Raw genomic sequence first — 14242 nt, 5'->3', positions numbered from 1 at the left:
TTCTTGAAGCCGCACATCACGGTCCAGGGCGGCGGCGGCGGCAGTCAAAGCAGAAGCGGAAGCCCTTGCGGCCCACGACGCTTCGATCGTACAGCGCACTCACACACCAAGCTTGAGCGGCAGTCGCCCACGATGGAGACTGCAGCGGCGCAGAATCTGGCGATCGCAAACCTGTACGCCAAGGTGGAGAAGGTGGGCGAAGGTACCTACGCCTCTGTGTTCCTCGCGCGCAACATCAAGACGGGACAGAAGGTAGCCATCAAGAAGATCAAGATCGTCTCCAACGAGAACGGCATGGACGTCACGGCGATACGCGAAGTCAAGTTCTTGAAGGAACTCAACCATCCCAATGTGATCAAGATGGTCGACGTGTTTTCCTCCGGCTCCCGGTCTCCTTCGCTCAACCTGGTGCTCGAGTTCCTGGACACCAATCTGGAGGCGCTCGTCAAGGACAAAGCGCTGATCTTTACGCAGGCCGACATCAAGAGTTGGATGGCCATGCTTTGCCGTGGCATGGAGTACTGTCATCGCAACTGGGTGCTGCATCGGGATTTGAAACCGAACAACTTGCTCATCTCTCCTTCGGGCGAGCTCAAGATTGCCGATTTTGGTCTTGCAAGAGAGCACGGAGATCCAGGAGCGAGAATGACACATCAGGTCGTGACGAGGTGGTATCGTCCGCCGGAACTGCTGCTGGGGTCGAGAGCCTACTCGTCGGCGGTGGATATGTGGAGCGTGGGATGCATCTTTGCCGAACTCATGCTGCGCGTTCCTTATCTCCCTGGAGAGTCGGATGCCGAACAACTCACGACCATCTTTAAGGCGCTCGGTACACCGACAGAGAAAGACTGGCCGAGTCACAAATCTCTGCCAGAGTATACATCGTTCGAGCAACATCCGAAATCCAACTTGGCGGATCTATTCCTTGCGGCCAGTCCAGAGGCGCTCGACTTCCTGCAACGTACGCTCCTGTACGATCCACTCAAACGCCTCAGCGCCAACCAAGCACTGCACCACCCATACTTCAAGCAAAGTCCTCCACCGACACCGTTCAAACAGCTCCCGCGACATCCGACAAAGGCGTTGGATGCCGAAGATCCAGCGGCTCACCCTTTGCTCTCAGACAGCAAGGAGAAGAACGAAGCGAGAGAGAAGCAGCAAAACGTCGGGAATGGGAAGAAGCGTCCGCTGGATTCAAAGGAGATCGAAGAAAGGAAACGATTGGCGAGGAAGTTGGCTTTCGACTGAACGGGTGGCGGCTTGGCATTGCTTGTATTTGTATCTTTCATGATTCTTCGAATACGCACATCTTGCATACATGATTCAAACAGCGAGCGGATTCAAAAGCCTCTGTCGCCTTTTTAGCACTCGCTTAGAATTTCAGAGTCTGAGGTGACAGTGATCCGGGTATAGACCAAGGCGAGGACGGTATCAAGCAAAAGCGCCCGCAAGCGTCGATGTATTTGCATCTACGGTCGGCTTGTAGCCAGAAGCAGTGATCTGGAACTCAGTCATCATGGAATAAAAGAACAGGTGGGACGAGGAAAGCGTAGAATATTCCTGTGAGAATGCAGAAGGTGTAGACTCCACGGAAGAACCACTATGTCCGGCGATATCGTTGGTACCTGCAACTGTGTCGATGCAGGGCACGGTGTAGACCTGCAGATCACCTACAAAGCCCGGGAAATGCATGTGAGTTGATGCGCCGATGGGTGTCATAACAGTGCTTTCTGACCCGGATGGTGATGATGACAGCGACGAGAGCGATTCGATCGGAGTCGGTGCCAGAATCGTGTATGGGAAAGATGTGTTGCTGTTGATGGGCTGCAGCTGTGTCGAGGTCTCTGACGAAGGTGATACGAAGAAAGTGTACGAGTCCGTGTCCGTCATTGGAGGGGTGGCTGGGTGAAAGATTGGGCTGTACTGCTGCCTGTGCGCCGGAACAGTGTCGACAGCGGATCGCAGAGCGTAGAAACCCGCTGTGGTTGAAGCCATACCGTATGGACACGCCAAAAAGGCCGGCTCGAGGTACATCGGCCCATCATAAAGGACCCGCGTCTGCTGTCGACGCTGGATAAGCTTTCGCTTGTACGATCTCGCCCTGAGCTTGTCACCGTCGGACACTGGCTCGTAGCGGCATTGCTGCTCCGTTTGTTTGCAGTGAGCACAGCCATCGAGGTCGCCGTTGCACTTGATCTTCCTGCATTGGTCAACAAGGAAGGTGGTCAGATTTCGAGCATGCTGTGTATATAAAGAGATGCAGGGATGGCAAAGGGCTCACCTTCGGCGACAAGCCATGCACGCTTGGCTGATGCGGCTTCGTCTAGACCCAGACACGGTCAGCGACGAGGGAGATGCGGCAGACTTGTAAGGAGACTGCATGGTTGAGGAATATGACAAAGCTAGATAGGTTTGCCGCCAATTGGAGCATCCCGGAGTGAGAATGGGCTGGGAGGATGTGGGGAATCCCGCTGAAAGATGCGGTGAATATATAGAATCGAGCTTGATGCTCCTGCGATGCTAGGCCGGATCAGCTCGTTGACACATCGCGGCAACGTGGTGATGCTTCGCTTGCACATTTGGACAGCACTTGCGGCTTCCCTTTGAGCGGTCTTTGTTCATGAGGCTGATCACAGCCCGTCAAAGCAGCCGTGCCGTCCCAACGGACTCCGTGTGGTCGTATGGCACTTTTCCGGCGTCGAAGCATCATAGACAATGGGATGCAGTCCAGGCCAACCAAGACAGAGCATGCGTTAGGAACATGCAGTTTGTCCGGAGAATCGGCACCGCGGTCTCAATGGGCAACGTGAAGCAGCTTCTGAATCGACGGCCTTGGCATCGTGGAAGCGTGCAGCGAAAGCCGATTCAGTGTTGAGCGAGCAGGCTGGCCACTGCCAGATGACAAGGATGAGAACTAACGAAGGGGGTGATCATAGAAAGGAGACACGCCACCTTGCACTGCAGATGGATGGCACGAAACGAAGCGCACGAGACTGCGTGTGAGGAACGAGAAGCCGGATTGACAACAGCAAAAGACGTTAACAATGGACGAAAAGAACCTTTCCGGTGTTCCGACCGACCAACGCATCTTTTGAACGGTTGAAACAATAGCGGTGTTTCTAGCGCCATGGCTTTACCGCTGAAGAGCGACACATGGTATGAGCACGCTCGTTTGCGGTGTTTCGAGTCGCACAGCGTTATTGACAAGGTGCAGTATGGGCGCTTTGACCCCGGTCGGCGATGCAACACGCTGCAAGGCAGCTGGATGCTTTTGTTTGGGTCGCCTTACTCTTTGTGGCTTCTGAGCTGCACAATGTCATTGTTAGAGTGCATGTACTCTTCGACCCTGACGGGCGTGTGACAGTCGAGCACCCCTCGGCTGACCGTGGCTGATGGAATACAAGTAGGAACGTTCACTCTGCCCGTCGATGGTTTGAAAGATGCCAACGACAGGCATGCCGTGTCGATCTGACAGGTATTGGATATGCTGTAATTGACGCCTAGCGTTTGCCGCGGAGTTTAGATTGCGACGCGAGGTATCTCAGTCGTCCGTGGAGGAAAGGCGAAAAGACGCACACATACTTATTGTTGATGGCGACCACGTTTTGTCTTGGCAGGCGCAAGCGTGTGCTACGGTAACGCCATTCTATCCAACTCGAGCTGTCCAAGTTTGAATGCCGGACGACAGCGGCTATCCATTCCTATCGGCATTTTCCTCATCCTCAAACATTCCACGCTTCGGAAACGTTGCAATGCGCCATGGATATCCGAGCATATGCTTCCCGAGGCCAACATCCGCATGCTCTTTCTCTGTGGGCTCAGCCGCTCCAGAGCAGGTGCTTTTCACCAGGTCTCATAGCCGGCTCCCTCATGCGCATCGGAGCGCAGTCCACGTTCTACCTGCTTCTTGCAGTTTCCATACTCGTGCACATCGCTGATCGCCCATGTCGGTCAGCCCGTTTCCACGGAACAAGCACGACATTGTGCGCAGCTTTTCTTGTACGCCCTCCAAACGCTTTGACGGGGTTTACCCACATGTCACGTCACGACTCCACATGCAGCTCCCGGACCCTGGCGGCGTCGCGTGCAAAAATCTCCTTAGTGGGCACCAAGCTCCGTGGACATTACTCCATTACTCCGGGCAGCCGCCAAGACGTCAAAGATAGCAGACCCATTCCCACCCAAGCGATTCGGGGATTTGCTACAAGCACGTCAAGCGAACCTTCTTTCATCTCCGAATGTATCTCCACGCCGTCATTGTCGTCATCACCGCTGTTGCTATCGAGTCGCACATTGTTGTACGTTGTTCGCAGCTGCTGCGCAAAGTTCGACGCCAGGGCTCGTGCTAGTTTGAGTAGATGGCCAAAGGTATAAAGAGACCACACCTTATCGACGATCCCTTCCATCACCGTTCATCATCTTCCTCCATCCTATCACCCTCATTCCCCTTCATCCTTCGAAACCACGCGCACACAATGACTTCAGCTCTAGCCACTGCGTGGGTGGGCACGCTGCTCAACCAAGCGTCCAGCGGCAAGCTCTTCCCTCGTCCCGATCAGCGCTCCGACTTTGTCGTCCCGTCCTCACTTGTCTCTGGCACAGCCTCTTCTTCCGCCCACATTTCAGAGACAGCCACCCTGTGCGAATCTTGTCCCGAAAAATCCAAGTCAGCCATCCCGCAAGACTCCACCAATCTTCATGATGTCGGCGGTGTCGATATCGAAGCGGCACTGACTCAAGCACAGGGCACCGACACCGTCGCACGTGTCGTCAGTAACGCCAACGAGAAGCTCTCCTCCACATCCAGCAAATCCAACACCTCGGACGACCGCATCATCGTAGGATGGTATGGCGACGACGATCCCGAAAACCCACGCAACTGGTCCTCCCGCAAAAAGGCCTTTGTCACCTTCCTCATCGGTCTGCTCACCTTTGGCGTCTACTCGGGCTCAGCCATCTACACACCTTCCATCCCAGGCGTCATGCAGGAGTTCCATGTCAACCTCACACAGGCCACCCTCGGTCTCTCCCTCTTTGTGCTCGGCTACGGTATCGGCCCCATGGCGCTTTCCCCACTCAGCGAGATCCCCGCCATCGGACGCAACTGGACCTACATCCCGAGTATGATCATCTTTGTCATCTTCAACATTGTCGCTTCGCTCGCTCCCAATTACAGCACCCTCATGGCCATGCGTTTCTGGACCGGCTTCTTTGGCTCTCCGGCGCTCGCTACGGGTGGTGCAAGCATCGCCGACATGTACGAAGGTGTTGGTGTAGCGTTCCCCATTGCCATTTGGGCTGTAGGTGCCGTGTGTGGGCCCGTACTAGGCCCCGTCATCGGCGGATTCTCGGCCATGAACCTGAATTGGAGGTGGCCTTTGTGGCTGCTTACCATCCTCTCTGGTGTCACGACAATCGTTCTGGCGCTCTTGTTGCCGGAAACTTTCGAAGGACATATTCTTTTGCAGCGCGCTAAGAGGCTCCGTGCGCTCACCGGAAATACGCGTCTGCGCGCACAGAGCGAGCTGGACCAACAAGCCACAACCGTCCTCGCCATCACCAAGGAAGCGCTCCTCCGCCCTCTCATCATCTCTATCGAGCCCGTCGTCTTCTTCTCAAGTTTGTTACTCGGACTTGCCTATTCATGCTTTTACTTATTTTTTGAGGCATATCCAATTGTGTTCATCCAGATGCACCACTTCAATCTGGGCGAGTCAGGACTGCCGTTCCTCGGACTAGCCGTCTCCGGAGTAGTCACTTTGTTCGGTTACCTCTGGTACCTCAAGAAGTTCTTCAACCCGCGCTTTCTCGCCAAAGCCCAAAAGGGGATCATCATTCCCGAGGACCGCATCAGTATCGCACTGTTCGCATCGTTCTTCGTCCCCGTCGCCATGTTTGGATTCGGATGGACCAGCAGGGAAGATATCCACTGGATCGTTCCCATCATCTTTTCGGCGTTGCTGCTTCCCGGAGTGTTCCTGCTGTTCCAGAGCTTGCTGGTGTATCTGCCAATGTCGTATCCCAAGTACGCAGCTTCCGTGTTGGCAGCGAACGCCTTGATCAGGTCGACCATGGCGGCCGCTTTCCCGCTGTTCGGGCATGCGCTTTTCAAGAACCTTGGTGTAGGTGGGGGTAGCAGTCTGCTGGGTGGCATCTTTGCGTTCTTGATCCTGCCGCTGTGGGGTCTGCAGAGGTACGGGCACCTGCTCAGGAAGCATTCCAAGTACGCACATGTCTATTAGAGAGGGAGAGGGTGGTACCGTTTAGCATGTATAGAAATATTTGCCTTGTATATCAGTTTTGCATCCTTGTAATTCGACCGGATCCGTTCCAAACGCAAGATCACCGAGAATTGTGGCTGGCTGACGCTTTAACTACATTGCTAAGCTCAAAGCGATCCTGAGCTGACCTACAACTTGCTGCTTGGCAACGATACCTTCTCTCCGGACTTCAACCTCGCCTTGACCGCCGCTGTTCTACACCACGCCCTCCACATGCCCATCGCCAATCCGACTGGCGGAAGCAGCCACTGCACCAGCCATCGCAGCCCGCCCCCGGCGCCACTGTATCCGTCCAGCCACCTCTCGACCAACCTGTCCACCTGCGACCTCAACGCTAACGACGTTTCCCTATCCAGCCTCTTTGTCCACTCCGGAGCCTCGACACCCTCCGTTCTATCGTCGAGATTGGACGAGTTGTCCAGCACCGCATCGGCATACACCAGCTTGTCATCCAGGTCCAACTGCGCCTTCAAGCGTTGCCTCGCGTCCTCCTCGCTCAAACCTTTACTCTCGCCATCCCTCTTCAACATCCTCTTCAACTGATCCTCCTTCCTGCAATACACCAACACCAACTCTCCGCAAAGCTTCCACAACCCGGCTTCCACCAGCAGTGGCGTATCCACAACCACCACCTTGTGACCCGTCACCCAGTACAGGAGCAGCTTTTTGACCATTCGACGTCGAATCGCTCCGTGGGTGATCTTGTTGAGCAGCTTTGTCTTGTCGGGTGTCGCGAATGCAAGTCGTCCCAGTTCGGCTCGATCGAGCATTCCGTCGGCGGAGTTGATGACGCTGGGTCCGAAGGTGTTGCGAAGAGCGGTGAGCGCAGGTTGTCCCGGTGCCACCACTTCGCGCGCCAGCACGTCCAGATCAATAATTGGGATCTTGGCCGGATGAGATGAGATGAGGTAGGAGGCGGTCGATTTGCCAGAGGCGATGCCGCCCGTGAGTCCTACGACCAGCATGATTGCGGAGGGCGATGGCGAGAAGGTGACGATGCGTTGGTGTTCGGGTGGTGATAAGTGATGATGGTCGAAGAGCAGAGGCGTTGTTCGACGTGCGTGGTCCGAGCTCAGCTCTTTTGGACAGGTTGAACAAAAGTCTAACAAATACGAACAAATCGACATCTCGGTCTTACCAATAGCATGTGTCCTCTCAGCAATCCTCTCACGATCACACCTCTTCTGCACCGCTGCGCACCAAACAATCTTGTACCACACAGGCTTGGTTGCGCCATTGTGGCTCATACGTGATGCCCTTGCCTCGCGCGCACGTGTCACTGCGCCACTGCTTCGAGCGCAGCATTGGGCAGCAAGCCGAGCTCGCGCAGAGTCTTGGATGCGTCGTTTGCATCAAAGAACTTCCTCGGGAACGCCTGCGAGAACTGTTATTCGGTTTAAGATCAGATCATCAAAGTCAGCAGCCATGTTTTGACTCCGCAGACACCGCCAAGCAGAAAGACGTACCTTGAGCTGTCCACTGCCGCCATCCTTGCCCTCAGCCCTGATCTTATCCTCTACATCCCGCAGAGTGGCATCCGCAGGCAGCGTTCCCATCCACGTGCCACCGGGAGCCCTGACTCTCAGTCTCGCCTCATTCGCCGAGCTCTTGCTAGCCTGCGTACCCGCACTCGCCGCCAAAGCCGCCGCACTCGGCCCACTCGCAGGCGTAGCCACCACCTGCTCCACCCCACCCTGCCTCGCCGCCTTGTCCGCCGCAGCCTTTGCTGCACGCTCGCGCTTGTCAGCTTCAATCTGAGCCTTGATCTTGGCCTTGAACGCAGCGTCGTCCGCCTTCTCCTTGCGCTTGCGTTCGGCTTCTTTGATCTGCTCCTTGCGCTTCATGTCTTCCTTGACCTCGGTAAGGTCTTGGCCCGCCTTGCGACGGATCTTTTCATTGGCTTTGGATTCTTCGGCGTCGATCTTGGACTGCGCGGCACGCTTGAGTGCGAGCTTGTTGCGGAGCTCTTCGAGTTTGGCCTTCTTTTCTTCTTCGGTGAGCGGTTTGATCTCTTCGGTGCTTTCCTCGAACGAGGTGTGTCCCGCCTTTTCGGCGTGGAAGGAGGCGAAGGCGGGCGACTTGAAGATTTTGCCGCAGTCGGTGCACTTGATCGACTGCAATACGGAAGATACGCGACGTCACGAATTGGTCAGCGTTGGGACGATGAATGCAGTTCTCAGAGGCGGAGGATTGACACTCACCTTGGCTTCACCGACATTGTTGACAGCATCATCAGCGGCTTGCTGACCCTTCTTGGAGACCAGATCTGCCAATGCAGCTTCATCTTCCTCGTCGTACTGTTGTGGGGAATAGCTGTCAGCTACGTGCATGTTGCGAGCTATGACCCGTATGTGTACTCACGTCATGGCCAGCGTTGGCAGAGCCCGAGCCGGAGGCGGGCGCGGCAGACTTGTAGTCGGTCGGGACTGGACCGTCCTGGTTCGCCTCGAGATGGTCTAGAGCTGGCTGAAGACCTGCACTCTTAGTGGCGTAAAGTGCCCAGTCGACTCGCTCTGGGTCGAACCCCATGTCGAGTACTGAGAATGAGAAGGCAGAGAAGGGCAGATCGAGGTCAATTGAAAGCACATGAAATCGGCTCGCGTCGTCTGCAATACTCACGCATGCTTCGATCGCCCATCTTGAATGTATTCCTCGAGAGAGGGTCGATGTGAAGTACGCGGATATATGGAGGTGAGAAGGATGGTTGAGGAGAGCAATGCTGCGCACGACACACGGTTGCTTCGTCGCGCGTTTCTGGTCCGTGAACCTCCACACCAGAATGACTCTTAAGTGTTAAAGTTTGACAAGCCCGAGACCCGAGACAAAATTCGAAGACCCTTTGTCCTTCCTCATACTCCATTCCTTCTTGTTCTTCTTGAATGAGCAGTCGTACATCGTTGCTTCGTCCACTTACACGTTCTCTTCAGCAGTCCTCGCCGTCTCTCCGGCTTCATAGCCAGCAGCAATGTCGCAAAAGGAGATCATCTACCTCTCCTTCGGCTCCTTCTCCAACCACATCTCCACCCACTTTTGGAATCAGCAGCAATCCTACTTTACCTACGACCAATCTGACCTACCCTCTGGATCGACTTCTCGCGATGTCGAGCACACATCATCGCAGGATGAAGAACCGCTCATAGACCACGATGTCTCATTTCAGGCAGGTCAGACGCTCACGGGTCAGGACACCTACAATCCACGCGCGATCCTTTTTGAGACGGAACAGGAGTTCGGTGCACTGGCAAAGTTGAACGCATTGTACGACTCTTTCCCTGCAGACAGCGATGGAAGAAGTGTGGCGCTGGATAGTCTGCAGAGTTGGGGTAGCGAGGCGCAGGTGATAGCGACTGAAAGGGTGAGGCCGAGTAGGTACCAACGCAGATTGGAGCTGGAAGATCAGGGTCTTGATCCAGAGTCTTCCGACGATGACGATGACGGTCAAGACGACGACGTACAAAAAACCGCCTCGATTGGCGATGGACCAAGTCTCCCCAAGCAGCGAAGGTCCAAACGATCGTATCGTTTCTGGTCCGACTACTCGCGCACCTTCTTCCACTCGAAATCGCTCGTCTCTGTCGGCGGGCAGCTCACCGCTCCCATGCCTGGATCCTACAACGCCGCCCACTCGCCGTCGAATTCTGACGGTCGCACCCGCTTCGAGACCTTCTCTCAAGGTGTAGCTCAGTTCGATCAGCTCGAGTCACAGCATGAAGTGCTCGATACCAACATCCGCTGGTTCGCCGAAGACGCCGATCTTCTACAGGGCTTTCACTACACCATCGATACTTCGGATGCATTCGGCGGCTTGGGCTGCAAGTATCTCGAGAATCTCGTCGACGAGTTCCCCAAGCTCAGCCATCTAGTGTTTGGCGCCGGCTGGGGTAACACGACGTACGTGCCCGAGGACGCAGGAGACTCGGCATCGTGGGAGAACAGGCTGGCACGCATCAGACGCATCAACAATCTGCAAAGCCTGACGCAGATGATGGAGTTCTCTACCGTAGCAGCTCCCCTTTGCATTCCTGACTGGCAAGGAGACGGGCAGGTGGGTGCCAATTGGAGGAGATACCTCGGCAGGATCGATTTGAGCGATATGCACCACGCGGCAGCGCTCGTATCCCCGCATCTGGAAACAGCCACCCTGGGCACACGGTTGAAATCGCGTTCCGAGACGTTGAGCTCTCTCACCGCTCGACTCAACTGGAGGAGGGATACCAAGCTCGTACATCTAGGAGGCGCACTGCCCGTTGCGTACCCAGCCCCGCTCTCTTCCTCCTCAATAGCTGGATCGATGGATCCGGTGGACGCACTGCTCAAATCCTACGGTTACGGCGATTCCGACTCGCGAGCACGTCAACGCGGAGCACCACTCGAATCCGAATCCGACCTATCGGCTCGCGGAGCCAAACACCTTCTCTCGACCTGGATTGACCTTTCCCTACCGACACACCTTTCTGGTGGCGAGAAGCGTCGCAAGCAATTGCTGCAACACCTTTCACGACCCTACTCGCACACCGCAGTGTTGAGAAACTCCAACCTAGACCAAGCACGTCTGGGTCTCGGAATGCTCGATTCCATCCTCTCCCAGATCAACCCACCGTTCGGTCAGGGAGTCTACATCCCACAGTCGTACAATGTTCTGTCGTCCTATCCCAACTTCTTCACTTTGCTCGACAAGCATTCGAATCCACTCACGGAAGCAACGACACAATCGAGCCGAAAAGTCGCACGACCCAAACATCTCCCCGTTCTCTCGTCGTTGTCAGCTACACCATCGAGCGTGTACCTGTTCAAGGAGGCGAGAGATACGGTCAACGAGGTTCTGAACGGTCACCTGCCGATGATTGCGTATGGGCTGGACGGCGAGGATGCGAGGGATGGGTTGAAAGAGATCCGCGAAAACATCGAGGGTTGGATCGATGCGTACAGCGTGGGTGAGGAAGACGAGGAAGAGGAAAATGGCATGGGCACGGACGAAGAGTACGACGTGGACCAGAAGGAGGAGGATGGACTGGATTGGGATTTGTAACTCGCCTTCACGATTGGAAACTTGTACCTGTCACCGCTACTACACTTCGCAGAACCTCACACAAATGCCAGCACGCTTGGCGGCACCTTCGCCCATCGACTTGACATTCATACACCATAAGCTAAGACTCTAGAAAAGTGAAATGGCCTCGAATGCTTCTGCGGCAGCGGCAGAACCTCGCCATTGGTTAGGTTCACGCTGTAATACTCCAACAGATCCAACTTGTTCCACCTGCCCCTCGTGGTGCTCCTCAAACCAAACATCATCCTGAAGGCATACTTGTGCATGCTCCTGTCCCTCAGATCCTCCACCACCACTTTGGGGCCTCGCGGTCGACCTTCCTCCTCGTCATCCTCCAAACCGTGTTCGAACAGCTCCCATCTGCCCTTTGCGAACCCTTTCGCTTTGAGTGCAGGTTCCAGCCTCCGAACAGTCTCGGATGGTGAATCGGTGGTGAGCAACGACAAGGCCGTACCGTCAGGCAGGAAGCGGATGGACCGGTAGAATTCGACCACGTGGATGACCCGTACCCACGCATCCTCCGAGAGACCAGGACGCGCGTAGTGGCAAGCAGCGATGTAGCAGCCGTTGAGACGCACACGCGGTTGGTTGATAAAGGCGGTGCGCCAGTCTGAGTGGTTGCGCTCGTATAGCGTGGTGAGGCTAAGGCCAGGATCGAGGAGGGGTGGATAGTAGGTCTCACGCACGATCTCTCGCCAGAGAGAGGGCGATTTGGTGAGCAGACGCAGCTTCCAACAGGTGCGACCAACGATCTCGAGCGACTGCCAGTCGGATCCACCTAGGACAACACCGATGCCGAGTGGTTGCTTGCGTGTTGCAGTGATGATGCCAGCTTGGTTGCTGTCCGTGGATGCTTTCTCTCCGCTTGCGGGTATTTCGGACGCGGCAATGTTGGACGAGATGTCTTTCCCGCTTGCTGCTTGTGCGGCGTCTGCAGTTATCTTGACGCCTTTCGCTGCAATCCCCGTGGCCGTTGCAGTAGCGACAGAGCCTGCCTTGCTCGCACTTTGTGTCTCGCCTTTTGCGACGGCACCTGGTCTGACGCCGAGACGCCCGGTCAAGGTGGCTGTAGCTGCATCGAGCGCAGCCTGTTCCTCTGGCGTTGGCTTTGGCTTGACCACTTTTGCTCCTCTCTTACCTCTGGGGGCAATGACCATTTTGAGTATATGCAAAAGCACCTCGTCTGGGAGTCTGGCGATGGGCATCTGCTTCTCTTCATCCTCGGGCTCGAACGCGACGAGTCCAAAGTCCCTCTCACCACCGCCATCTAAGGAAAGGTTGTCCAGGAGCTTGGCCAGCTCATCGGGACGCGACTCGAGCACTTTTGGCGGTTTGTCTGTTGCGTCTGCTGTTGCGGCAGTTGCGGTTGCTGGGCCCGATTTGGAATCGAGCGGGGAGAGCGGCTCCCCCCTTGCTCGAGCTTCGGCTTCCTTTGCCTGCCTCTCCTTGATGGCGACGTAGCGATGATCGTCAAAGTCGAGTGCCTTGCGCACCTTGTCAGCAATGGCAGGACTAGACAAGAGGGCGTCGTTCTGATGCTTCGAGGTGTTTGCTAGAGACGGGTCGGTGAGGAGGAGGTGGGCACGATGATAGAGTCGGTCGGCATTGCTGTTGAGCTTGAAAGCACGGCGATAAGATGTTAGCGCTTGGTCGAGCTGGCCGCTGCGCTCCATTTCGACTGCATGTGCGTACGCCTCGACAGCGCTGCGCATACCAGCCTGGGTTGACTGGCTTGCATGCGCGGGTGCATGTGGTGTGGCCATGATTCGTGGCGCGTGAGACGGGCGTGAAGGCAGTTGCGGTTGAGTGGAGGACTTTGCATCGGTTGCGAGGGATGCAGAGCTTGAAATAGATGTGGTTGCAGGTCCTCCTGCACGGATCCGATCACGCAGCGCATAGGAGACGCCATGAGCTACGGAGCTTGTTGAGGGTCGTGGCGAAGACGAAGAGGGATCGAGTGGCGCAGGGATATACTCGGCTGGGACGAGTGGAGCTGGCAGGTCGTTCGGGGTCAGCTGAGTGGACGGTCGAGGAATCTTGTGCGCGCCCTTGGAGTATTTGAGTGCGGCAGGAGCGTAGATCTCGGCCTCGGGGAATGCTGGCAATGCATCATCGTGATGCGACAGATCGTCGCTGTGCTGATCAGATGGCTGTTCTTCAAAGGTCTGACCTTGATGCGCATCCTGTGCATCAGCCAAACGTGATGTGCTCGACTGCTCCGCTCGTACAGGGCGCGATGAGGAGGGTGGGGGCTGGGCAGATGATCTAGGATCGTGCGGTGATGACGAGGATGGTGGTTGAGCGTAGATGGGATGGCCCCTTGCCTCGACCTCTTTCCTCCATTCGGATCGGAAGCGTTCCAGCTCGTCGCTGACAGGGGCAGGTGCCTGGGCTGTACGCGTGGAAGGGACTAGTGCCGGGGTTTGGGTGCCGCTGCGGTCAGCGAGCGGTGTGGACGACGTCGAATCGAGCTCATCGTCGTCTGGGACCGAGTGAGCTTGATTGCAGGGCTGTATTGATGGCGCTGTATTTCCAGGATCCATGTTGTGCCTCGATGGTGATGTACGATGGTGGACAGTGTGCAATATGCTTTGTGCGAGTGTGAGTTGGTTTGTGGGACGTCGTACAGCGGCAGTAGTCATTCCTCCACACGCCCAACCGGCCATGAACGCCGAACAACGCGCTGAGCTGAGTCGAAGAAAAGCCGCCATGTTAAGTACTGAGGAAGGCTTGGCCAGATCGGCGATACGGACGCGCCAATCTCGATGCATCGCCGCAAGGCCTAGACGCAGGCCAGGGTCTGAGTCGAAGCAAAGTGTGGCACAATCTTGGCGAATCAGACGCTGCGATTCTGACATGCAGCGGCGACTCACCTGAACCGGGTTGCATTTGTATTGTGTCGCAAACCATA

The 14242-nt window shown here is 55.9% G+C and overlaps 8 protein-coding genes across 8 annotated transcripts; 4 read left to right on the top strand and 4 right to left on the bottom strand.

Moving 5' to 3' along the window:
- Positions 1 to 132: 132 nt before the first annotated feature.
- PHSY_003566 (hypothetical protein) lies at positions 133 to 1248 on the top strand (the record flags this gene model as incomplete). Its single annotated transcript, XM_012334185.1, has 1 exon — positions 133 to 1248. One exon carries the CDS (start codon positions 133 to 135, stop codon positions 1246 to 1248), a length of 1116 nt encoding a protein of 371 aa, XP_012189575.1.
- A 183-nt stretch (positions 1249 to 1431) lies between these two features.
- Positions 1432 to 2382, bottom strand: PHSY_003565 (C6 transcription factor; the record flags this gene model as incomplete). Its single annotated transcript, XM_012334184.1, has 2 exons — positions 1432 to 2200; positions 2282 to 2382. 2 exons carry the CDS (start codon positions 2380 to 2382, stop codon positions 1432 to 1434), a joined length of 870 nt encoding a protein of 289 aa, XP_012189574.1.
- A 745-nt stretch (positions 2383 to 3127) lies between these two features.
- PHSY_003564 (hypothetical protein) lies at positions 3128 to 3859 on the top strand (the record flags this gene model as incomplete). Its single annotated transcript, XM_012334183.1, has 2 exons — positions 3128 to 3233; positions 3618 to 3859. The coding sequence occupies 2 exons, from the start codon at positions 3128 to 3130 to the stop codon at positions 3857 to 3859; spliced, it is 348 nt and encodes a 115-aa protein (XP_012189573.1).
- Positions 3860 to 4358: 499 nt separating this feature from the next.
- PHSY_003563 (cycloheximide resistance protein) lies at positions 4359 to 6242 on the top strand (the record flags this gene model as incomplete). Its single annotated transcript, XM_012334182.1, has 1 exon — positions 4359 to 6242. The coding sequence occupies one exon, from the start codon at positions 4359 to 4361 to the stop codon at positions 6240 to 6242; it is 1884 nt and encodes a 627-aa protein (XP_012189572.1).
- Positions 6243 to 6409: 167 nt separating this feature from the next.
- On the bottom strand, positions 6410 to 7246 carry PHSY_003562 (dephospho-CoA kinase; the record flags this gene model as incomplete). The annotated part of the gene is made up of 1 exon (XM_012334181.1): positions 6410 to 7246. One exon carries the CDS (start codon positions 7244 to 7246, stop codon positions 6410 to 6412), a length of 837 nt encoding a protein of 278 aa, XP_012189571.1.
- Positions 7247 to 7557: 311 nt separating this feature from the next.
- On the bottom strand, positions 7558 to 9176 carry PHSY_003561 (hypothetical protein; the record flags this gene model as incomplete). The annotated part of the gene is made up of 5 exons (XM_012334180.1): positions 7558 to 7656; positions 7748 to 8395; positions 8483 to 8578; positions 8643 to 8818; positions 9137 to 9176. The coding sequence occupies 5 exons, from the start codon at positions 9174 to 9176 to the stop codon at positions 7558 to 7560; spliced, it is 1059 nt and encodes a 352-aa protein (XP_012189570.1).
- Positions 9177 to 9246: 70 nt separating this feature from the next.
- Positions 9247 to 11310, top strand: PHSY_003560 (hypothetical protein; the record flags this gene model as incomplete). The annotated part of the gene is made up of 1 exon (XM_012334179.1): positions 9247 to 11310. The coding sequence occupies one exon, from the start codon at positions 9247 to 9249 to the stop codon at positions 11308 to 11310; it is 2064 nt and encodes a 687-aa protein (XP_012189569.1).
- A 107-nt stretch (positions 11311 to 11417) lies between these two features.
- On the bottom strand, positions 11418 to 14189 carry PHSY_003559 (hypothetical protein; the record flags this gene model as incomplete). The annotated part of the gene is made up of 1 exon (XM_012334178.1): positions 11418 to 14189. One exon carries the CDS (start codon positions 14187 to 14189, stop codon positions 11418 to 11420), a length of 2772 nt encoding a protein of 923 aa, XP_012189568.1.
- Between the last annotated feature and the right edge of the window lie 53 nt (positions 14190 to 14242).

This window comes from Pseudozyma hubeiensis, assembly GCF_000403515.1.
Source record: "Pseudozyma hubeiensis SY62 DNA, scaffold: PHS36, whole genome shotgun sequence".
NCBI classification, from domain to species: domain Eukaryota; kingdom Fungi; phylum Basidiomycota; class Ustilaginomycetes; order Ustilaginales; family Ustilaginaceae; genus Pseudozyma; species Pseudozyma hubeiensis.
This window is presented reverse-complemented; position numbering and strand designations above follow the sequence as displayed.